Source organism: Adiantum capillus-veneris, chromosome 26, assembly GCF_014529385.1.
Source record: "Adiantum capillus-veneris isolate H3 chromosome 26, ASM1452938v2, whole genome shotgun sequence".
Classification (NCBI taxonomy): domain Eukaryota; kingdom Viridiplantae; phylum Streptophyta; class Polypodiopsida; order Polypodiales; family Pteridaceae; genus Adiantum; species Adiantum capillus-veneris.
Window position 1 is genome coordinate 12,835,001 of NC_140956.1, and position 23,890 is coordinate 12,858,890.

The 23,890-nt window shown below is 46.4% G+C and overlaps 1 protein-coding gene across 1 annotated transcript in view; it reads left to right on the top strand.

The window, feature by feature from the left end:
- The first annotated feature begins 495 nt into the window (after positions 1 to 495).
- The window catches only part of LOC147423017 (non-specific lipid transfer protein GPI-anchored 15-like), a 42,490-nt gene continuing 19,095 nt past the window's right edge, over positions 496 to 23,890 (top strand). Inside the window, exon 1 of the mRNA XM_086502150.1 lies at positions 496 to 912. Within this exon, the coding sequence (XP_086358276.1) occupies positions 570 to 912 (343 nt within the window). The 5' untranslated portion in view covers positions 496 to 569. The remainder of the gene's footprint in view (positions 913 to 23,890) is intronic.

Here is a 23,890-nt window from a genome sequence, read left to right on the forward strand (position 1 = left end):
GTGCTAACTCAGGTCGATCCCGATTATGAATTCATCCAAGGGGTCGTACTCGACCAGGGAAACCAATCAGCTTTCATCTTTTAGAGCAGTTTCACACGGGCGTAGCTCCACCCCTAAGGACCTACGAACGTTAGAAAATGAGACGTGCAAGACCCAAACTCTGTCGATTTCAACATAGTGGGCGAAAAGAGTCTAGCTGTTACATCAAAACTGCAGCGGGGGTTCTACCCTAGCTTGTGCGGATGCGCCATTAGACATCAAGTGCTAATTTTAACTCAAGTAACAAAATGGGCATTTCCCACATGTGGCATGCAAGTCCGGGCGCGCCCGAGTTCAAACTTCAGACACTTGGGCGCCGACCCTTGTGTGACATGGCCTGAGTACTGACTCGTGAGGAGTCGGTCACCGGTCTTCAAACTTCAAAGCCGCTCAGTCCTCATGAAAAGGTCCCTCCTTTTTGTCGACACACTGTGAACCCCCCCCCCCCCCCCTCTCTCTCTCTCTCTCTCTCTCTCACACACACACACACACACCGCGCTTGCACAGCAGAGAAGCAAAGAGGGCAGAAGATGGTGCGAGAGAAAAATACAAAGCAAGGAGCTGGTTACAGGTGGTCGGGGCTGCTAGTTGTAGTGCTAGTAATGGCAAAATTAGACGAGGGAGCCGGCCAAGAATGCACAACGTATGCATCTACTTTGTATGCTTGCTTCCCATACGTACAGCAAGGGAACAGCACGCAGGTAGGTGCTGATTGCTGCACACCATTGCAAGACGTGGTGAAGACGCGTCCAGATTGCGTGTGCACTCTTCAAAATCTCTCTGCCACTGTACCCAATGTCAATGTCACCCGTGCCAACCAGCTCAACACCCTCTGTAACATCAAGTCCACGGCTACCCTGGCCTCCTGCAATGGTATGAACATCCCCTTCCTGTGAGAGAGAGAGAGAGGAGAGAGAGAGAGAGAGAGAGAGAGAGAGGAAGAAGAAGAGAATTTTAACGTCTGTAGGAAACTATCCCAAGAGACCTTACAGATGTATCCGACAAGGAGAGTTGAACTCAAGACCTCTTAGTCAAGAGGGAAATGGCATAACCAATCTATCACACTTGGGTGATAGAAAGGTTATACCTTTTTCCTCTTCTTATTAGCACACGTACACACACACACATCCGAAAAGAAGGGAATTTTAATGTCGTAGAAAACTATCCCAAGAGACCTTAAAGATCTATCCGACGAGGAGAGTTGAACTCAAGACCTGTTATTCCAAGCAAAAGCGGCAGAAGAAGTTTTACCAACTTAAGGGACCCCGTCCGATGGGGGCCCAAATCACTAGAAGTAAAGCCGGCACACATACACACTCAAAGATGATGATGTGGCAACTATACGGATTGCCACAATTTGCATTGGATTGCTGATGTGGTAGATGTAGTAATTTTTGTAGGCATGCTGACGTGGCAAACTGTACGGATAGTCCCGCAATTCGCGTTGACAATGCCACTTGGCAGCTTTACGTTTTTCCACAATGCACTAGTTTTGAGAGAGAGAGAGAGAGAGAGAGAGAGAGAGAGAGAGAGAGAGAGAGAGTCTTGAACCAATTAACCTTGGCAATGAATAACTGATACAATGTACAATGGGGGGAAGGGGTCACATACACCTCAGTAAATTGCCCTACCCAAACTTTGACAAATAGGCAAAATAACTACCTAAAAGCCAAAATAAATAATGGGATTACTTTGGCCAGTTCACTTGAGATGCCAAAACTCTTAACACCCCCTTGCCCCCTCCAAGCCCCTCGCTCCTCCCTATATAGGGAGCGAATAAAAATGCCCCATCCACTTCTCAATAACCCATGTCAAATAAATGAGAATATGTAGGGTCAAAAACGCCACAAGCAACAAACGAGATAAAATCTGAGAAAACTCCCCCATGATGCTTAGACCCTAGAAAAGCCTCACAAGGTTGGGCACAGCCACAAAGAAGCCATCCCCTTAGATCCAAGTGCGAATTTTTTCGCACAGAGTTGTTGCATCTTGACCATGTCATCTTGGTTGATAGCATCCGCCTTGCTCCCGCAAAGGTATGACTGGTCTTACAAAGGTCTGTTTTATGAACCATACAAAATCTTTTCTTGGTTTCATCGGATTTTTTAGGAACTTCATCAACGACTACACCAAAATTGTTGAACCCATTATGTGTTTGCTCAAGAGCATTAAAAGCAAAAAGCGTAGTGTTAGTCGATTATCATGTGGACCAATGAGCTCAATCAATGTTTCCCAACATTGAAGCAACTCATTACATTTGCAACGGATGTTGCAAGTAGAGGGTTCGAACAAATCCTTTGTGGTGGAAATGGATGCGAGCGATTATGCCATGGGTGGTGCTCTCTATCAAGACAGCCGACCTGTAGCATTCGAAAGTCGCAAGCTCACGGACTCGCAAACCGGTTACTCCACATAGGAGGAGGAACAATTGATAGTCATCCATGCTTTGAAAATTTGGTGTCATTACCTATATGATGCCCGCTTCGTGGTATGGATTGACCACCATTCATTGAAATATCTTTGTGATCACCCTGACCTTCGAGGTGAAGGCCAGGTGGGCTGACTCTTGAGGTCATGTAGGAGTTCGACTTTGAGATACACTCCCGTAAGGGTGCTACCAATGCAGTGGCTGATGCAAAGTTACCCGGAACGGGAACGGGGGCCTCCAGAACGTTTCCGGAACGGCCTCCCCCCCCCCCCCCCCAAAAAAAAAAAGCGGAACAGGAACGGGGGCTGGAACGGTAAGTTTAGGATTTAGGGTTGAGGGAGATAATAGATATGTCTCATTGCCTTGAGATCCTTGGATTATATAGGAGAGGAGAAGACCCCCTCTCTTTCCTCCCACCTCCCCAAACCACTCAATCCGGATGCCCGTTCCGTTCCCGTTCCACCTATTCTCCCAACCGTTCCGGTTACAGAAAATCCGAGAACGCTGTTTCGTCCGTGCATCCGTTCCGGCCCCCTGACCTAGTTGGGAACGCGTTCCGGGAATGGGAGGGGCCCGTTCCCTGCCACTCTGGGCTGATGTCCTTAGTAGGATCTCGGAGGTGAATGTTCTTTTGTTTACTAAGATCTCGATCGACCTCTCTCTCTCTCTCTCTCTCTCTCTCTCTCTCTCTCTCTCTCTCCAAGGGTATTGCAAGACAGATCCTTACTTTGATGAGATATGTTGACAAGTCCAAAATGCATTACATAGCTCAGAGAGTAATGGCGGTCCAGACACCCGTCGATTGGCTACGGAGAGAAAGGTAGTGGAGAAGTATTCCGTTCGTGATGGATTACTTTTTAAGGAAGGCAAAGTTTGTGCCAGGGTTGCCATTGTATGGTCATACCGTAAAGTACGGTACGGTTTTGTACGGGAAAATACGGTGTATTTCATATTATATCATACGGTTTGTGTAACGGGAGGGCACCACGTGCCAATGGAAAAGAACAGACTAGACAACTTTAAGCACTGTAAAACAACGCGAGAGAGAGAGAGAGAGAGAGAGAGAGAGAGAGAGAGAGAGAGAGAGAGAGAGAGAGAGAGAGAGAGAGAGAGAGAGAGAGAGAGAGAGAGAGAGAGAGAGAGAGAGAGACGCGGATGTACGGAGTTCCACCCCAAGATAGCACTGGTCCCAAACCTTGGCACCCCTTTCGCTATTTCTTTATATTGCTTCAACTCAGTACATAGGAGGTGGCTCCACTCTACACTTGCTCTTGTAAATGTGCCAGAGAAGAGAGCCCACCCTCATATTTGAAGGCCATTGGCCCAAAAGCAGTTTACATGAAAAGTTGTAAGTATAAAAGCAACTGGCCTAAAATCATTTGCTTTCCAAAATCTACCAGCACGTAAAACACGGAAATCCGTATTGCTGCCACGCGAGCAGCTGTTGCCAACGCGGCTGCCTTACAGTGCCATGTCATCCAATCAACGCAGATTACGGAATTGCTGTAGAGTCCAGCCACGTGATCAATTTTGTACGCTAGGCTTTTTGTGTGTGTAGGTCCTGCTTTATTTTTTATTGTAAGCCCCCAGGCACTTGGGCCCCATCGGCGGATGGTAACCCATACGTTGGTAAGATATTTTATTAGTATGTGGCCCCACCTGGCGAGGATCTGTAAGTTGGTAAACACTTAGTCTTCTTCTGCTTCTTCTAGGGTCTAGGTTCCTCGGTCGGGATCTGCAAGTTGACTCAAGTCTTGAGTGGCTTGACACGTCCGCAGTTTGTGACATCCCCCCTTCTTGAAAGAAGAGTAATTGTCTGCGATTATCGTGTATCTGCAAAACAACTCAAGTTAGTTACAAAATTTCTCTCCGAGGGACAATGAATTTTCTCACTCCAGATCGAATCTCTTGATATTCCGGCGTAGCAAAATCAGCCATCACACCCAGACCGCGCTGATTTGTAACGGGGTGTCTCGATGCACTAAAATTACATACCCAAGCAATCTCACCCAATTAGGAATATTCAGTGGTTGACACATCACAATGCAACACAAATGCTCACATGTGTATGTTACAAGACACAACAAACGCCGCCGCTACGCACTCCTACGAGACAGACGGTCTGTGGTACAAAGCTACTCAACGACTACCTTGTCACTCTCCCCGCTCATAGGACTGATACAACCAAACGCTCCCCAGACTGCACCCTGCATTGCTTGGAGGATTCAAGCATACAACTAAACGCTCCCCAGACTGCACCCCGCGTCGCTTGGAGGATTCAAAGCATACAACTAAACGCTCCCCAGACATCGCGTCTGCGTTGTTCAAAGGTTTTCCAACGTAAAACTCCCCAGACAACCTGTCTGCATCATTGTGAGGTTTTCAAGCATACAATAAAACGCTCCCCAGACATCCTGTTTGCGTCATTCTGAGCTTCAAACATTATCAAACAACATTCTCACTACTACACCCGAGAGTAAATCACGAATCATTGAAACCAATATTTAAAACCAGAGTCAAACAATTCAAATTGACACCAAGAATGTTTAAAACATATACAATCCATTTCAAACAAATTTCAAACGGTACTTTCTCAAACGAAGCTCAAAAGCATCTAAATACACATCAACTAGAAAATTCATTCGGCTTTTGTTCGGACAGCCGAACTTTGAGGACGATTGGCTTGTCCTTCTACATCAAGGTAATTGTGCGGTTCTGGATCTCGAGTGTCGCGTCATTCTTGTTGTGCCAAGGCATGCCCAAGAGAACGTCGCAATTGCCTAACTTCATGATGTGGAAATCAACTTTTCCATGGTATCCTTGGATAGTTATTTGAAGAGCCCCAATGAGCGGTTCCACTTTGTGAGTTTGTCCTATAACTAGCTCGGCTTCAATTCTGCGTCCTTGTAAATCATAATCAAAGTCCATTTGCTTCACCAATTCTGGATGGAATTTTTAGGAGCTCTTAAATAAAAAAAAATCAGGGCTTTCAAGCCCTTGACTTTGCCATATGATCTGCACAATTCATATGAACTCTTGAGGTTTATGCCATAAATATCAGGTACTAGTCCAATAGCAAGTCTAGCTCTCTTAGCCAGGGGATCTTTTGGAGGACATGTATTAAAGGTTTGCCCGGTTTGAAAACATTCAAAGCATTGGTCTTCTTGTTATAGGGTTTCTCGTTGACGCTGTGTCAGACGAGGCCATTGGGGTTGACACTCATGAAACTCCCAAGGATTGGTCGGTTGTTGCGGGGAGTTTTGATTGTTTGCTGGAGTTACTGCTGTGGTAAACTCTAGCTTTCCTTTCATCAGTTTGTAGCCAACCGCTGCATGGTCCATAAGATCTTGCATAGTCGATACTTGCTTGGACAAACAATACTCCTGTAACGGTGATGGCAGTCCAATGGTGTATTGCCCGCATTGGTCTTCAAAGGGAATCAACTCGAAGAAAGACACCGGAAGGTAGACATCGAGAAACCTTTGGTTATAATCTTCCATAGTCTCCGAGGCAAGCATTTTCAAGTTGCCCCATTCTGACAAGATGTGATCGTCAAACAGGAAAGTCATATAACTACGTGCAAAAACTGTCTTGAAAGCTTGCCATGTCCTTGGAGCATGTGGTTGTGTCGCGATTGAACTCCACCATTGCATTATCTTTAAGAAATCCCGTCGCTCGAGAAATCTTGGATTCTTCCATATAGTTCCCCAAAGCATAGATGTTGTAAAGTTTTCTTCCGATCTTACCCCAGAAAAGGTGGAAATTTTTATTGTCGTGCCGTCATCTTTGAAATCTTTTGGCTGGTTAGGTGCGTACCCAGGGTACGGATAATAAGGATATTCATACGGGCTCCAACCATCGTATCTTGGTGGCGGTGGTGGTGGCAACGTCGATGGCAGAGGCAGTTGCACTGGATCAGGGTTAGACTGCTGCACCATATTCCTGAAGACTCTCCTAATCGGAACGGAATGTTGAGAAGGTTGCCGGTTAGAGGCTCTTGGACTTTCTGGTGTCGGAGGATGGGGTACTACTTGGGGCATGAGAGGGGGTAACATGTAATTCAGAAATTGTTGGAAACCCTGCAGCATTGGGAGATTCTGTTGCGGATGCCATGAAAGTATGTGGCGAAGCTTGTCGAGAAGAAATTGTAGGTACTCCGCCGAATCCATAAATGCCATGATGCTCTGTCTATTCTTGGTAGGACCCGTATGCTTTGAGAAAAGCAAGAGCTCTATTACCAGTGTAATGGGAAGGCACCACGTGCCAACGGAAAAGAATAAAACAGAAAACTTTAAGCACTTCAAAACAATTGAACTGAGAGAGAGAGAGAGAGAGAGAGAGAGAGAGAGAGAGAGAGAGAGAGAGAGAGAGAGAGAGAGAGAGAGTGGCGGAGTTCCACCTTAAGAGAGACCTTGCCCCAAACCCTGGCGCCCCTTGCGGTATTTCTTTATATTGCTTCAACTCCATACACAGGAGGTGGCTCCACTCTGCACTTGCTCCCGCAAAGGTGCCAAAGAGGAGAGCCCACCCTCATATTTAAAGGCCCTAGGCCCAAGAGCAGTTTACATGAAAAGCTGTAAGTCTAAAAGCAACTGGCCTAAAGCATCTGCTGTCACGAGGATGTGGCAATTGCTAATTACTGTCACGAGGGCGTGGCAACTGCTAACCTTAGTTGTTGGTATCTTTCCGATGTTTTTTATTTAATTTTGGGATCCTCTTTTTGAAGTCACAAATGGTCGGACATTGTGTGGCCAGTGTGAAGTGGCCGACGATCGATAGTTTAAACTTTAACCCGCATACGGGAAGGCCTTGTCACCATGAGTTGGTCGGGCCGACCGGCACTGGAATCCAAGCAGTAAAAGGGTGTCTAGGCTCATTTCAAAGTCATTTAGGCCCCCTCGCTACACTTATAAGTCGGTGGGTACTAGGAATTTAACTCAAAAGAGGCATAGTGGACTCTTGGTAGCACCACAAGCCTCAGAAGGTCAAACCAAGCCACCTCTGCTAAAATTGGCGCAAAATCCACTTGAGCGCTTCCTCTCTCTCTCTCTCTCCCCCCCCGACTTACAGTGTGTGTGTGAGTAGTTGGTGGAGGTGTTTTAGGTTTAATGGAAAGCTTACCTTCTCCCTTGCACTATGTGGCGCGATGATTTTGCTCTTGCGCACCTCTCTCCCCTTTTGAATACAACGTGATGCCCCGCTCGAGGGCTTTTCATCTGTATGTACAGTTGTGTGGGTTCATGCGCGATTCCGAGGCAAGAGCCTCTTGCACAGGTACTAGATTAGCTAGTTGCTAATCCCCCGTAGGTACATGTGAATTTGGAGAGATTTCACGCAAGAAATCTTGTCTGATTCAAAGGGCAAGTAGCCCTACAGGTGCGGGAGCTCGAGGACTTGCTACGGATGCGACCGGCTCACGAAACGGAGCCCAAAACAGGGAAATACAGCCTGCTGTGTATTTTTGCAGGTTTAGGGTTTCGGCCCTAAACGATCTCTAATACCCCCAAGAGGTCCGGGGACGCGAGGGGATCGCTGTGCGGGTGATTTGGCGCATTTTCAGGGCAGAAAACAGAGAATTCAGCGTGCTGCAAATTCTCGACAGGTTTTGAAGAGTGTCCGTATGCGCCGGGAAAGTCACTTATTACTTGGGGACACTGTCTGTGAAGCGTCCTAGTACAGTTATGCTGTTGAAACCGGGCCAGAATAGATCGTTTTCAGCCCGGATTATGCGGGACAGCTCGTAGGAAAGCGCAGGTTTTATTCCCTCTTTGAATGCAAGTCTTTGGGGACAACAGGTGTTGGCGTCTGCTTGGTTCCGCTCTAGCTTCCAAGCCTTGTGTGTTTGAAGTGTCAATTCCCGTTACAGGGTTTTATTTGCAAAGTTTCTGTGTGTCCTAAAGTCTAAAGTAAAGTTTTGGGTGAAAGCTGAAGTGTACTACCCTATGGGCTGGTTTCATATGCTCTCCAAAATTTGTCAGCGCGTAAAACGCAGAAATCTGTACTGCTGCAACATCACAAACTGTCAGCGCTAAACTGTAACAAATTGCTGACGTGTCAAAGCCTAAAGAATGGAGCCAACTTACAGGTGTGGCCGAGAGGCCTAAACCCTAAGAAGAAGAAGTAACAGTAGAAGTCCTACCAACTTATGGGGACCCCGTTCGATGGGGCCCCAAGTGACATAAAGGATTAAAATAAAGCAGGATCCGGACACGCGCTAAAACTGATGACGTGGTAGATTTCCGAAAATTGCGCTGACATGATGACGTGGCAGGCTGTACGGATTTCCGCATTTTGCGTTGGCTGATGACGTGGCAGGCTGTAGGGATTTTCGTAAATTGCGCTGGCAGCTTTTGGCATTGCTTTTTGGACCAGAAGCTTTTGAGTTTTGAAGGCTTTTTCACTGTAACTGCTTATTAGGCCAAGGGCCTTTAAATATGAGGCTAGGGCTCATTCTCTGGCATGCTTCCTGGAGAAGGTGCAGAGTCTGGAGTACCGCCTTGTACTTTGATGATGCAATATAAAGAAATACCGAAAGGGGCGCCAAGGTTTGGGGCCAATACTCTCTGGGGTGGAATTTTGCCACTCCGTGTCGCGTGTCGTCTCTCTCTCTCTCTCAGTTCAGTTGTTATTGAAGTGCTAAAAGTCTGTTCAGTCTGTTCTTTTCTATTGGCACGTGGTGCCCGCCTTGTGACAGTGTTATCAGAGCATCAGGCGTGTGCTTTTCTGAAAGCATACCGGTCCTACAAAAGAGAAGACAGAGCTATTGGAATATTATTTGAGGGATCTTCGTCCTTCACCCCGGACTTATTAGCCACATTTTATTTGAGGGATCTTCTCCTTGCAACCCGGACTTATTATCCACTCCCACCATTACTTCATCGCGCATCAGGCACGCTCCCGTCTTCACCGCTCATGTCTTACAGGGCATAAGCCAATTAAGATCACTTGCAAGAGAAGGATCCAGATTTGTTTCAAGTCATTGTTTTTCTCAGAAGCAGTGCCATGCAGATGTTGATGTCTACAGCTATACCAAGCAGCATACTCCAAGTACTTGGGAAGCTTTCAAGAAATTTTTTTTGCCCGAAGTTATATGGTTTCTGACATCTTCCTTCGGAGTGCAACTTCTAGCAGAGTGGGGTATTTTGAAATGCTTGCCATGGAAACCCTAGCAGATTATAACTTGAAATTTCTCGACATCTCTCAGTAGATGTCTCTTCACGAGCAGATGACCTTGGAGGTCCAGTGCGATTGCTATCTTGGGACTACCATCGCCGTCAAAGAAACATTGTTTGTCCAAGAGCTGATGGACCATGCTGTACTCGGCTACGACCATACGGAATGAACCTAACCCTAATTTTTTGGTGCAGGTTCCAGGATGGAAAGCCAATCGACTTTTCGAGCTCGATTGATGTCGAGATTGCTTTTTAAGTTTGAAATCTGTTTGAGAACTTGTTTGGTGATCATGTTTGGAATTTGTTTGAAATGGATGGTATCTGTTTTGAACCTGTCTTGGTGCCGATTTGAATTGTTGACTCTGGTTTTAATACTGGTTTCAATGATTGGTGATTTTACTCCGGGGTGGAGTAGTGAGAAAAGATGTTTGAGAATGCTTGTTCATAATCATGGCCCGGACCCTTGCGGTTATTTGCGGGGGGAGTATTGAATGATTGAAAAGTGTTGTTTTTACTCATGGCCTGGACCCTTGTGGTTATTTACGGGGGGGATATTGTTGTTGTTACTCATGGCCCGAACCTGCATGGTTATTTACGGGGGGAGTATTAAGAAGTCTGAGCAGTGGTTACTCTCAACACCTCCAAACGACGTAGGCTGTGGTCTGGGGGGCGTTTGGTTGTAAAAGGTCTCTATATCAGAGTTACCGGGGAACGGCATTTTAGGGCCTTGGAACGCCGGAACGACGTTACGGCCGGCTGGAGGTTTCTGGAACGTGTCGGAACGGAACGGCGTTCCGGCTGAAAGCTGTCACCGGAACGGGCCGGAACGGCCCCAACGGCAGTTTTTGAAATTTAAAAAAATGACTGTTGGGCAGCCAACGGCCATTTTCAGCAGTGAAAAAAGTATATAATGCCCCCCTCCTCTCCCATTCTTCACACACTCATCAAGCCTCAAGGCCCATTCTCCCTTGCTTGAGCCTTGCTCTCAACTCTCAAGCCATAGTGTGGCGCCGCGGCATGCCTCAAGGCTCAAGCTCTCAACCTCTCTCTCTCTTGGGCTAACTTCTAAGTTCTAACCCTCAACTTTCAAGGCTCAAGGCTCAAGCTCTCTTTCAAGCTCTCACGGAATCAAGCGGCAAGCCTCTCTCTCTCAAGCCCTCTCTCTCTCTCTCTCAAAGTTCAAGATCAAGCTCTCTCTTTCACGGATAATCCATCATCCATGGCCTCTTCTTCTCGTTCAACCCCCTCCGTTCATGCGGGCAACACTCAAAAGGCGAAGGAATGGTCGTGGTGGGATGAAGTGACCTCGGAGGGCACCTTGTCGGCGGCGGGAGGTTCTTGTGCATGGGGATGCAAGCTATGCTCTTACACGCGGAAAGGGGGGCATGACAAAGTGAGGGCACACTTTCTTCGAGTGCCGGGACATGAGGTGAAATTTTGTGCCAACGTAACCATCGAGAAGAGGAAGGAGCTCGAGGAAAAGGATCGGCAATTCAACCATAAAGCCAAGCCGGCACGCAAAGGTATTGATCCAAAGACCCTCATTTTCCCTTCTTCCTCTCTACCCGGTGTAGGTGTTGGTGCATCTTCAAAAGGTCCAATTCGTCACCAAAAGACCCTTGCCACCTCTTGGGACCCAAAGAAGAAGGAAGAGGTGGATGCGGCCGTGGCCCGATTCTTCTATCACGACCATATCCCATTTGTCGCAGCGAGGTATGTTCATTGTTTTATGATTTATCAATCTTCTCTCTCATTTCTTCCGTTATCGTCGTTTCCACTTTTTTGATACTAACCTCTTCTATGTTTGATCGAAATAGGTCGGAGTATTGGAAAGTCATGGTGCAACGGATAGGAGAGTATGGCACTGGCTATGTGCCGCCATCTTCAGAGGCTCTCTGAACCACCTTGCTCGATCGAGAGAAGGCTCTCGTGGAGCAAGCAACCCTCAACATTCAGCGTCTTTGGGTAAAACATGGCGTTTCCCTCATTGCTGACGGGTGGAGCGATACAAGGAAGAGATCTATCCATGGTCTCGTCGCATACTCCAGTGGAGAGATGTACTTTGTGCACTCTCATGATGCCACTGAGAGTGGCAAGTCCGCCGATGTTCTCTTTGCAGAGTGGACAACGGCTATAGAAACCATCGGTGAGCAACACGTGGTGGCCTTTGTCACAGATGGGGAGGCATCAAACAGGGCAGTAGCAGCTATCATAGAGGGCCACTATCCGCATGTGACAGTGTACTTTTGCATGGCACACTGCTTGAACAACCTTCTAAAAGACATCGGCAAGCTAGACTGGATTGCTCCAGTCATTGCTGATGCAGTGAAGATGGTTACTTTCATCAACAATCACAACTTGGTTCGGAGTGAGTATGAAACCGGCCCGTAGGGCGGTAGGCGTTGGCTTTCACCCGAAATTCTTTACTTTAGACACACACACAGAGCACTTTGCAAAGAAAACCTGCGACGGGAGTTAACACTTGAATACACACACGGCTTGGAAGCTAGAATGCTCCGAGCAGAAGCCGACAACCAGTAGGCCCCAAAATTGGCGCCCCTTTCGGTATTTCTTTATTCTTTAGGAGGGTAAATTACAAGGTAAGGTCCTGGGAATCCTTCACGTGTATCCACCTAGATACCATTTGATTTGGCCAAATTTCGGCAGCATAACAGTCCCAAAACTTGCGCGAAACCAATTCCCCTGCTGGAACTCGCTTGCACTGTCGTATACCCTCTGATTCTTGTCCAAAAATATTAAATTCAGCACGCTGTATTTACTGGTTTTTGCCCTGTTTTCAGCCTCAAACAATCCCCTAACTGTCCTTTGCCAGTGGGGCACGATTCCCAATGATCCTGGCGTCCGTATGGCTGAAAAACAGTGAATTTACAGCGCATACACAGCGCTGATTTTGCACTTGTACGGTGAGGTTATGACCCTCACCAGTGCCTGCTTTGGAGCAGCAGTTAGCTACCCCTGTTTCTGCTCAAGGAGGCTCTTGCTTCAGCACAAAAGCATGAACCCACACAACTGTACATCAGTCAAATGAGTAGCCCTCTTGTGGGGCATCACATAACTGCACGTAGGGGAGAGAGAGAGCAGTGTGTAGTGTGCAGGGCATCACTCCTAGCACCACACTGTACATGAGAGGGAAAGGAAGCACTCCATAGCTCTTAACCTGTGACAGGTTCTCAATGAAGCATCCTCCCGGCATAAATCGAGCGCCCCCTCTTCTGCCCTTGACCTGTAATGCATCTGTGAACAAATAGATGCAAAAAGGAGAAGATTTCCATGGCTGCCAAAACCTGCGTATCGCTGAAAACGCAGCAAAACAGCCCTGTAAACACGCATTTGATGCCTTCCAATGCTGAAAATGAGCTCCTTGGACCTAGGCAAAGTCATGGGAAGCTCAAAAATGGAGAGAAATGGCTGAAAATCCAAGTTAACAGCCTCCAAAACTGCTCTCCAAAGTCAGTTACGGGTTCTGTTCTCCCAGACTTGGTAAATTGACCAAAAAGTGCCACTTGGCACTCATGCATGCAATTTCCCCGCATTGGGCTTCCTGCTTAAAAATCTCTCAACTTGTGCATCAGTTGACTTTGCATCAGAGTACTAAAATGTTCCCTTGGTCATACCGAAGGTAATGACGCGAACACATTTCACGGCCCAGAATAGCAGTTCCCTAATTTTTAGGAGATGCTTCCGTCGGGCTCTCGCTGGTCTTCTGACCATCTATCCTCATTGGGACCGCATCCAAAAGTGCAATGTGGCCCAACTGTCGGATACTTTCTGTTGGTGATCCCACCTTGACTTTATGCCTTTATTGAGTTCACTTCCTAGTATCCACCAACTTGCTAAGTGCGACGGGGGGGACCTGTATGATCTTGCTCTGAGCCTAGACATCCTCTTACCATACGGATACCAGTGCCGACCAACTTCCCGTCTGCGGGTGAAACTACCGTTCACATTGGCCATACAATGTCCGACCATTTGCAACTTCAAAAAGAGGGTCTCAAAAATTAAACAAAAATCATTGGAAAGAAACCAACAACTAAGGTTAGCAGTTGCCACGTCCTCGTGACAGAGTACCTCAAGAGGTCGGGCGGCAAAGTGCTTCTAAAGTATTCAGATACCCGCTTCGCATTCAACTTTCTTCTTGTACGCAGGCTGTCTGAATGTCAAAATGCGGTCCGACAGGTCTTCATCAGTGATGAGTTCACCACCTCCCCCTATGCAAAGACAGTTGCAGGGATTTTGTGCAAGGATAAGGCAGAGGATCTTGAGTTCTGGAAGGAGCTCAAGAGTCTAGATGCACAGGTAAAACCGGTGGTTCATTTGCTTCGAGTTCTGGATGGCATGGATCCTTGCATTGGCAAGATTTATGAGGCAATGGACCGCATGATTGAGCAGCTTGCACAGCTTGAGCCGAACGCAGAGCGATATGAGGAGATCCATGCGCTTTGCAGCTCGAGGTGGAATTCATATGCCTCTCCTTTACACAGGGCAACGTACATGGTGGATCCAGAGTTCCAAGGTGCAGGGCAAGAGACAGATAGGGAAGTCATGAACCAATTTACAGAGATCTTAAACAAGATGGTTCTAGACAGAGATGGGCGACGCATTGTCAGAGATCAGCTGAGACAGTACAGAGAGATGCGGGGGTCATTTGGTAGTCCAGATGCTCAGATTGATCGCAGGAAAATAGGTTCAGTGCTTTGGTGGGAGGACTATGGCTATGATGGCCCTGAGCTTGAGAGATTGGCGATCCGTATTCTCAGCCAGTCAGTTAGTACCTCATGCTTGGAGCAATTGTGGAGTACCTTTAGCCACATTGCTTCCAAGAAGAGAAATCGGCTTGGAGTGGAGAAGGCTAATGATCTTGTCTTCGTCAGCGCAAATTTGAAAATGCTTTGCAAGAGTACAGACAAACAGATAGATCCTTTTACACAGTGGGAGATGGAGTAAGAGGCTTCTCAGGCGGGTGGAGATGCACATCCACCAACACCAGGTACTTCATCTGTGGCTGAGATCGAGCCGGACCTAGACCTCGATGATGAGGAATGGGAGGATGTGCATGTTTTACAGCCGGCTACTACGGATTGGGAGGCCTCTCAGGCTAGTGGCTCTTGAGTCTTGAGTCTTTGCCATTTATCCACCTTTTTGTATGGCTGCTTGAGCCTTGCCCTCTTTGCCATTTGTAGCTACTAGCATCTTTATGGTATTTGTCACCTTCAGTGTTTTGGTATTGTGGTCACTGAAGTCTGGTTTGAACTTTGCTCCCCTTTGGTTTTTTTGTAGCACCTTGGCCGCTGGCGGCCCTTGAGGCTTGTTACTATGTTAGCCATAATTAATTCCAAAGTGTTATCTCTGACTACTACTTTTGCAATTATTTGAGAGCATTGTGTATGTACTATGGGCATTGTGTTTGCTCATTGTTGTTCATCTGGCTATGTACTCTGGGCGCCTCACATCCCAATCAAGTCATAATAAGGTTAAATGGTCTTCGAATCGTGTTTTTTGTGGGTATTAGAGTCAAAGGACTCTAATACTACTTGTATTCAAACACATAACGCTAAAAAAAATAATATTTGGGTGTTTTTTTAGCCTGCCGTTCCGCGCCGTTCCCGTTCCGGGCCCATTCCCGTTCCCCCGTTCCGCAGGGAGGCCCGTCGCCGTTCCCGTTCCACGTTCCGGGTAACTCTGCTCTATATCTCATGGTTCGGACCTTTTTAGGTTATTTGCGGGAGGAGTGACGAGGGAGTCGTTGAACAGCTCATGTCCCGGACCTGGATGGTTATTTGCGGGGGGAGTGTTCATCGGCGGCTTTATGTTTCTATGTCTTGTAACATGCATATGTGAGCATTGTGTTGCATTGTGATGTGCCAATTACTGAATATTCCTGATTGGATTAGGAATACCTGGGTATGTAATTTTTTAGTGCATCAAGACACCCATGGAAGATCAGTACGGTGTGGAGGTGATGGCTAATTTTACTACGCCGGAATATCAAGAGTTCCGATCTGGAAGAAAGGAGAAGCTAACTCCTTGATCAAAAGAGTAGGAAGGAGAAGCTAACTCCTTGATCAAAACAGCCGAAAGGAGAAGCTAATTGCTTGATCAAAAGAGTAGAAAGGAGAAGCTAATTCCTTAATAAAAAGAGCAAATTGATTGTCCCTCGGAACGTCCCTCGGAAATTTTTGAGCTAACTTGAGGTGTTTTGCAGATATGCTGTAATCGCGGACGATTACTCTCTTTCAAGAAGGAGAGATGTAACAAACTGCTGACGTGTCAAAGCCTAAAGAATGGAGCCAACTTACAGATGTGGCCTAGAGGCCTAAACCCTAAGAAGAACAAGTAACAGAAGAAGTCCTACCAACTTATGGGGACCCCGTTCGATGGGGCCCCAAGTGACATAAAGGATTAAAATAAAATAGGATCCGGACAAACGCCAAACTGATGACGTGGCAGATTTTTGAAAATTGCATTGACATGATGACGTGGAAGGTTGTACGAATTTCGGCGTTTTGCGCTGGCTTATGATGTGGCAAGCTATACGGATTTTTGTAAATTGCGCTGGCAGCTTTTGGCATTGCTTTTTGGATGAGAAGCTTTTGAGTTTTGAAGGCTTTTTCACTGTAATTGCTTTTTAGGCCAAGGGCCTTTAAATATGAGGCTAGAGTTCATTCTCTGGCATGCTTCCTGGAGAAGGTGTAGAGTCTAGACTCTGGAGTACCGGCTTGTACTTTGATGATGCAATATAAAGAGATACCGAAAGAGGCGCCAAGGTTTGGGGCTAATACTCTCTGGGGTGGAATTCCGCCACTCCGTGTCGCGTGTCGTCTCTCTCTCTCTCTCTCTCAGTTCAATTGTTATTGAAGTGCTAAAAGTCTGTTCAGTCTGTTCTTTTCTATTGGCACGTGGTGCCCGCCTTGTGACATAAACACAGGTTGTCGTACAATGCCACGTCATCCTGCGAATGCAGATTACGGAATTGTTGTACAATCTAGTCACGTCATCAAGTTTGTACACTAGGCTTCTTGTTTGTGTTGGTCCTGCTTTATTTTTTATTATAAGCCCTAGGCACGTAAACACTTTTGTCTTCTTCTGCTTCTTCTAGGGTTTAGGCCCCTTGGCCGGGATCTATAGGTTGGCTCAAGTCTTTAGTGGCTTGACACGTCAACATTTTGTGAAAGTTTGGATAAATACGGTGTGTTTAAAAAAAAGAACTCCCCAAAACCATAAAAAACATATGCAAATTACCTCATGATTTAGGACTATACCTAGGTCTAAGGTTAAAGGGCCTAACAAACTTATGAAAAATGACCTAGGGAGTGGGCCATAGTCACAAGGGAGGTGTCTTGAGGAGTGGAGACAGGGGACGGGGCTCAAATGGATTTAGTGTAAAAAAGAGGGTGGGACGACAAATGGGGACAGGAAGCCCGAAAATGAGCGTCCCTTGTGACTATGGAGTGGGCACAAAGACCAAAGACTCAAGGTATAGGTTATATAAAAAAAAAAAGGTTTGATTGTAGGCCGTATGAATGTACGATATGGGCAATCGTATAACGTACGAAAGCTTCCATGGTGTGTATGCCTGTTGATGAGGACATACACCATAAGATTTTGGTCGAGTGTCATGATGCTCCAAGCGCGGGACACCCTTACATACACCGTACTTTGGCCTTAGTAAGTCTGTACTTCTATTGGCCACACATGAAATCTTTTGTTGACTATATGTGTGGGAATGCGTGGTGTGAGCTTACTAAATTTGAACATGAATAGCGTGCTAGGCTCTTACATCCTCTACAAATTCCCAATAAGAAATGGACTAGCATTTCTATGGATTTTGTAGTTGGATTGCCTTGGACCACCAATCGTGGTCATAATGCCATTTGGGTCGTCGTTGAACGAGAAATGACACATTTTCTTCCTACTTGCACTACCGTAAAATCCATGAATTTGCAAAGCTCTTTGGGGTGTACTTATATAAAGTTCCATGAATTGCTCAAGGAAACTGTCTGTTACCGGGATCCCAAATCCACTGGCTCTTTGGAAAATGGTTTTCAAGAAACTGGATACCCGCTTGGCTATGTCGTCCTTGGATCATTTTGAAACTGATGGACAAGCTGGATGCACTAATCAAACCATGAAGGATATGCTATGTGCATATGTCTTGTGCCGTCAATGTGATTGGGAACGTTATCTTTTAGAGATTGAATTTGCTTATAATAGTACTAAGCACTCGGCTACAGGTTACTTCCCCTTCATGCTTATGTATGGTTATGAGTTGCAACCATTGATCACTGATAGAATCAAGGGGGTTAAAGATGCAATCCGTGGCCGATTTCTTGCATGACATGCGGGAAATGCTCGTGATCGCTAAGGAAAGCATAAAGACTACCCAAGTTCAGGCCACCTTTTATGCTAACCGGCATCGACAACCTTGTCATCTCTAGGAGGGGATGTGGGTGTACCTTAAGGTACCGAAGGACTTTGAAATGATCCGTACTGATCAATCCTCGAAATTATCTTCGCGATATTGTGGACCATTCCAAATTATCAAGAAGATTAGTGATGTCTCCTACAAACTTGATGTAAGGTGCAACGGAATGAATGTTTGAACTTTGCTCAAGATGAGTGCTCCGAACTGTGCTCAAGGTTCCTTTTGTTCTTATGGAAGGGAGAGCCTTCTGTTCTTAATGAGAGAGTGCAATGAACACAAACAAAATGAATGGACACTGTGCGTGAAAGTGCATGATACTGAGAGAGAGAGAAGAGAATACGACACCAGAGAAGTTGTAAAACCCTCCTCCGAAGGCCCCACTCTCTATGGCGAGAGCGGTCTACTTATGATTGCACAAATCTCTACAATGCTTGGACTTGCCGATGATGTCGACGACGAGACGGGCTGAAAACTGAAAACTCTAAGGGCTGAAATCTGCAAATCTTTATCTGCTGAATTTTGACTCTATGTCGGTGTTGATGCCGATGATGACGGTACGACGATGACGCGTTGAAAACGTAGATGCTGAAATCTGCGTTTTCCGGGCTGAAACTGTAAACCTTGTGGAAACTGACCGTGCGGCGAGGAACTGCTCCGGGAAGGTGAGATCTGCGAGGTTCGGGGGTTCTTTTGCGGTGTCTAAAGGCTGAAAACTGAAAACGCTGGTGGTTTTCGAGGTTCCGTCGCGGAGAATCTGCAAAACGCTGGGGTATAATGCAGATGCAAAAACGCCAGGGCTGAAAATCTGCTGTTGTCGCCGGTTGCTTTGCAAATGCAAAACGCTAGGCTGATCTGTTGTGTCTTGACGACGGCAGGGTTGATCTGCTGGACACAAATTGCCAAGGCTGATCTGATGCAAAAACGCTAGGTCTTCTGTGGAGAAAACACCAGAGTAGTCGCGGGGGTTGGTCTTGCTGAGAAGTTGCCTGTTGAGCAAGGTGCTCCTGCTGCCTCTTCTGCCAAAAAAGTGCTAGTCTAGGTTTGCTTATATACAAACTTACTCAATTTGCCCTACCTACTTTCCAACAAAAGTCACTTAAAAATAATAAGTGAAAAATGTCAAAAATAGGGAAAATAGTCTAAATGCACTGGAAAATTCCCCTGAAGGATTCTAATGGGAATGCTTATGATCATGCTGTGTGCAACCAGAGGATATGCATCTACACTAAGTGTCTGGGCATGCACGGTCTGCGAACAGACTCAAAAGGTGCCAGAACACTTCTAAATCTAGACTGAGTGGACTGACTGAACCCTTATCGTGCTGTAGCTTGTCCACGGACACACAGGGTTGGATGTGTCACGTGACATCCCCTCCTTTTCAAAGTGAGGTACTGGTACCGAACTGTATGGCGTCGAGGGAGATCGCCAATAACATCCGGAATCCTTGAAGGGACTCTTCGCCGGCCCACTTTGATGTGTGGGTCGTGCGGTTGTAAGGTGCAGCGGAATGAATGTTTGAACTTCGCTCAAGACGAGTGCTCCGAACTGTGCTCAAGGTTCCTTTTATTCTTATGGAAGGGAGAGCCTTCTGTTCTTAATGAGAGAGTGCAATGGACACAAACAAAGTGAATGGACACTGTGAATGGAAATGCATGAGACTGAGAGAGAGAGAGAGAGAAGAGAATACGACACCAGAGACGTCGTAAAACCCTCCTCCGAAGGCCCCACTCTCGTCGGCGAGAGCGGTCTACTATTGATTGCACAAACTGGTACAATGGGGATGCATGTGGCTGATGCAAGTCTAGGCTATATCAATGACGACGACAGTGATGGCCAGACCGATCTAAGGGCTGAAATCTGATGGTCTTTATCTGCTGTCCAAAAACGCTGCCGGCTGAATTCTGCTATGGCTGAATACGCTGTGGAAAACGCTGATTTCGCTGGTCTTTATGGCTGAAAAACTGCTGCTACTGTGGGGCTTAATGGGCTATGGAAAAATGCTGAAATGACCTGCTGAAATATCGCCAAGGGCTGAAATCTGTGGCAGACGATACCTGTATGAAAAACGCTAGGTTGGCTGATGCTTGGCGATGAGGATCTGCTGAAAACGCTATGTCCTGTGGTGACTCTGTGGTGAAGATCTGCTGAAAACGCTAGGTTGGGAGTCTTCTTGCGGTGTCGCCTTGGATCAAAAACGCTAGGCCTGGGATCTGCTGGGCAAGGGCTACCTGCTGAAGGAATTGCCCATGCTGAGGTTGATGAAAACGCTAGGGCTGATTTGAAGGGAAAACGCTAGCATGGGGGATCTCTGCTTGGAGGGAAAGTCGCCACCAAAGGGTTCTTGCTTGAGAAGTTGCCTGTTGAGCGGTGGAGTTCCTGCTGCCTCTTCTGCCAATTAGTGCTAGTCTAGATTTGCTTATATACAAACTTACTCAATTTGCCCTACGTACTTTCCAACAAAAGTCACTTAAAAATAATAAGTGAAAAATGTCAAAAATAGGTAAAATAGGCTAAATGCTCTGGAAAATTCCCCTGAAGGATTCTGATGGGAATGCTTATGATCATGCTGTGTGCAACCAGAGGATATGTATCTACACTAAGTGACTAGGCATGCACGGTCTGCGAACAGACTCACAAAAGTGCCAGAACACTTCTAATCTAGACCGACTGGACTGACGGAACCCTTGTGATGAAGTAGCTTAGCCACGGACACATAGGGTTGGATGTGTCACGTGACAACCCCTTCTTTTCAAAGTGAGGTACTGGTACCGAACTGTATGGCGTCGAGGGAGATCGCCAATAGCATTCAGAATCTTGGAAGGGACTCTTCGCCGGCCCACTCTGATGTGTGGGTCATGTGGTACTTGAACTTCATAAAGGTCTGCAACGCTTGCTTCTTTGGGCCTTGCCGAAAGCAACACAAAGTCTTGTGTGGCTCCTTCAATTTTTCAACTTCGTCGAGTGTCATGGTTCTTTCTTCTTTAAGAATCTCCATGGCTGAAAATTCTTGAACCCATTTCCAACACAAAACCATGAACATATCTATTCCATTTAAAGTGACTGGAAAAAATCTTGTCTTCCTCAAAGATTGTGCATGCAACGTAGATGAACAAAGAGACGGAGTGCCAAACCGTTCACCACACACATGCAAACAATGAGATCCAATCGTTCTCTTCTGATCTAAAGCAATCAACTGTGGCAATTCACAACGGAAATGCCCATGCTTGGTGCTCAAACGTTCTTGTGCTCTTTTTACAACTGTGTCATGCCAAGGAAGAGACATGGAATGTGACTTCCTTGAATGCATACTTTTCAGCTTTTCATGAACAATCCGCATACATTCGTGCTCATTCATGAGTGAAACGTGCTCAACGTACAATATGTCATGCCTAGGAAAAGGGATCACATAAAGACGCTGACTAAAATACAAGAAACGATCACGAATGAAACACTCGAACAATGCGTGCGTACTAATTATTCGAACACATAATACTTCCTGTAACGGTTCTTGGGACCTAGGCTCGAGAGCCAAGATCGGTTTTTCCTGAGGGGGGTCTTTGGACCTAGGCTCGAGAGCCAAGATCGATCCTTCGTGATTGATTGAATCTGCGCAATGAGGTTAGCTTCGCTAGAAAAAGCATCGACTAACTCATCATCCTTGTGAACAATCACGTCTTCTTCATGCAAATCATCATGCTTGTGAGAAATCACATCTTGATCATGCAAATCATCATGCTTATCATTATCATTCAAATCATCATGCTTATCATCATGCAAATCTTGTGTGTCATGCTTTGGAGAAGAAACTAAGAGTGTCTCCTGTTCGTGATGTTGTGCAAACTGTGCCTGCACAATAGAAAAGAGTCGCAAGAACTTTGTTATGTGTTGGTCGCTCTGTTCTTGTCTTGCTTTGTTCTCGCGATCAAATGTTGCTTGCTTTTCCGTTGTTCTTGCGATCAAATTGTGCTTCTCTTTCTTTGTTCTCGCTATCATATTTGGCTTGACTTTCTTTGTTCTCGCGATCCACTCTGGCTTGTCTTTCTTTGTCTTCCAAGTCGTACTTATGCTCTATGGCTGCTACGCTTTCTTCGCATTCACGATCTATGTCTGCCATTTCTTCTTCGTAGGCCTTTCTTTCTGCTTCTCTTGCTTCGCGTTTGAACTTGTTTTCCATAAACAACTTTGTCAACTCCTTCATAGGAGTTAGTGCAATCCTTGGTGTGGATGGGGAAGGGGGAGGGTCGGAAAAACCTCTTGGTGGGGAAAATTCTTCGTCGCCTCTCTCATGCTCATCACCTCCAAGCCAAGTATCCATTCCGCTTCGAGTGATGACCATTCTGAAGTCGTGGGTTCTTGTGGTCTTGGGTTCTTGTGGTCTTGGGTTCTTAAGTTCACAAGGAACTTGGGTTCTTGGGGGTCTTGGTTCTTGGGGTTCTTGAGTTCTTGAGGTTCTGGCGGGTCTTGAGGTTCTTGAGGGTCTTTTTTTGCTTGCAATCTGTATTTGAGAAGGATCTTCTCTTCACCCGAGTTCTGCTCTTTTCTGCGGGCGCACCCCTTGGCGGCCTTGCGCTCACACCAAGGTTGCTTTTCCCCACCTCATGTCGATTGGCCGGTTGCTAAGTGCACGGTCCGCTCGCAATGAGTGAAAAGAGGCACAAGGGGAGGCTAGACAAGCCCTTCTTTCTTGGGTTTCCTGTCACTCTTCAGAAACACGATTAGGAATCGACACGCCCAAGAGAACTTGGGTTACGTGCGACCGCAATAAGCAAAAAATAAATAAATCTTGTGATTCTTGTGGTTCTTTCCTTGAGTGATACAGAACACTGCCAAAGCTCTGATACCAATGTAAGGTGCAGCGGAATGAATGTTTGAACTTTGCTCAAGACGAGTGCTCCAAACTGTGCTCAAGGTTCCTTTTTTTCTTATGGAAGGGAGAGCCTTCCATTCTTAATGAGAGAGTGCAATGGACACAAACAAAGTAAATGGACACAGTGAATGGAAATGCATGAGACTGAGAGATAGAGAGAGAAGAGAATACGACACCAGAGACGTAAAACCCTCCTCCGAAGGCCCCACTCTCGTCTGCGGCGAGAGTGGTCTACTATTGCACAAACTGGTACAATGGGGATGCATGTGACTGATGCAAGTCTGGGCTAGATCGATGACGACGACGGTGATGGCGAGACCGATCTAAGGGCTGAAATCTGATGGTCTTTATCTGCTGTCCAAAAACGCTGCTGGCTGAATTCTGCTATGGCTGAATACGTAGTGGAAAACGCTGATTTCGTTGGTCTTTATGGCTGAAAAACTGCTGCTACTATGGGGCTTAATGGGCTATGGAAAAACACTGAAATGGACCTGCTGAAATATCGCCAAGGGCTGAAATCTGTGGCAGACGATACCTGTATGAAAAACGCTAGGTTGGCTGATGCTTGGCGATGAGGATCTGCTGAAAACGCTATGTCCTGTGGTGACTCTGCGGTGAAGATCTACTGAAAACGCTAGGTTGGGAGTCTTCTTGCGACGACGCCTTGGATCAAAACGCTAGGCCTGGGTTCTGCTGGGCGAGGGCTACCTGCTGAAGAATCGCCCATGCTGAGGTTGATGAAAATGCTAGGGTTGATGTGAAGGGAAAATGCTAGCATGGGGGATCTCTGCTTGGAGGGAAAGTCGCCACCAAGGGGTTCTTGCTTGAGAAGTTGCTTGTTGAGCGGTGGAGCTCCTGCTGCCTCTTCTACCAATTAGTGCTAGTCTAGGTTTGCTTATATACAAACTTACTCAATTTGTCCTACCTACTTTCCAACAAAA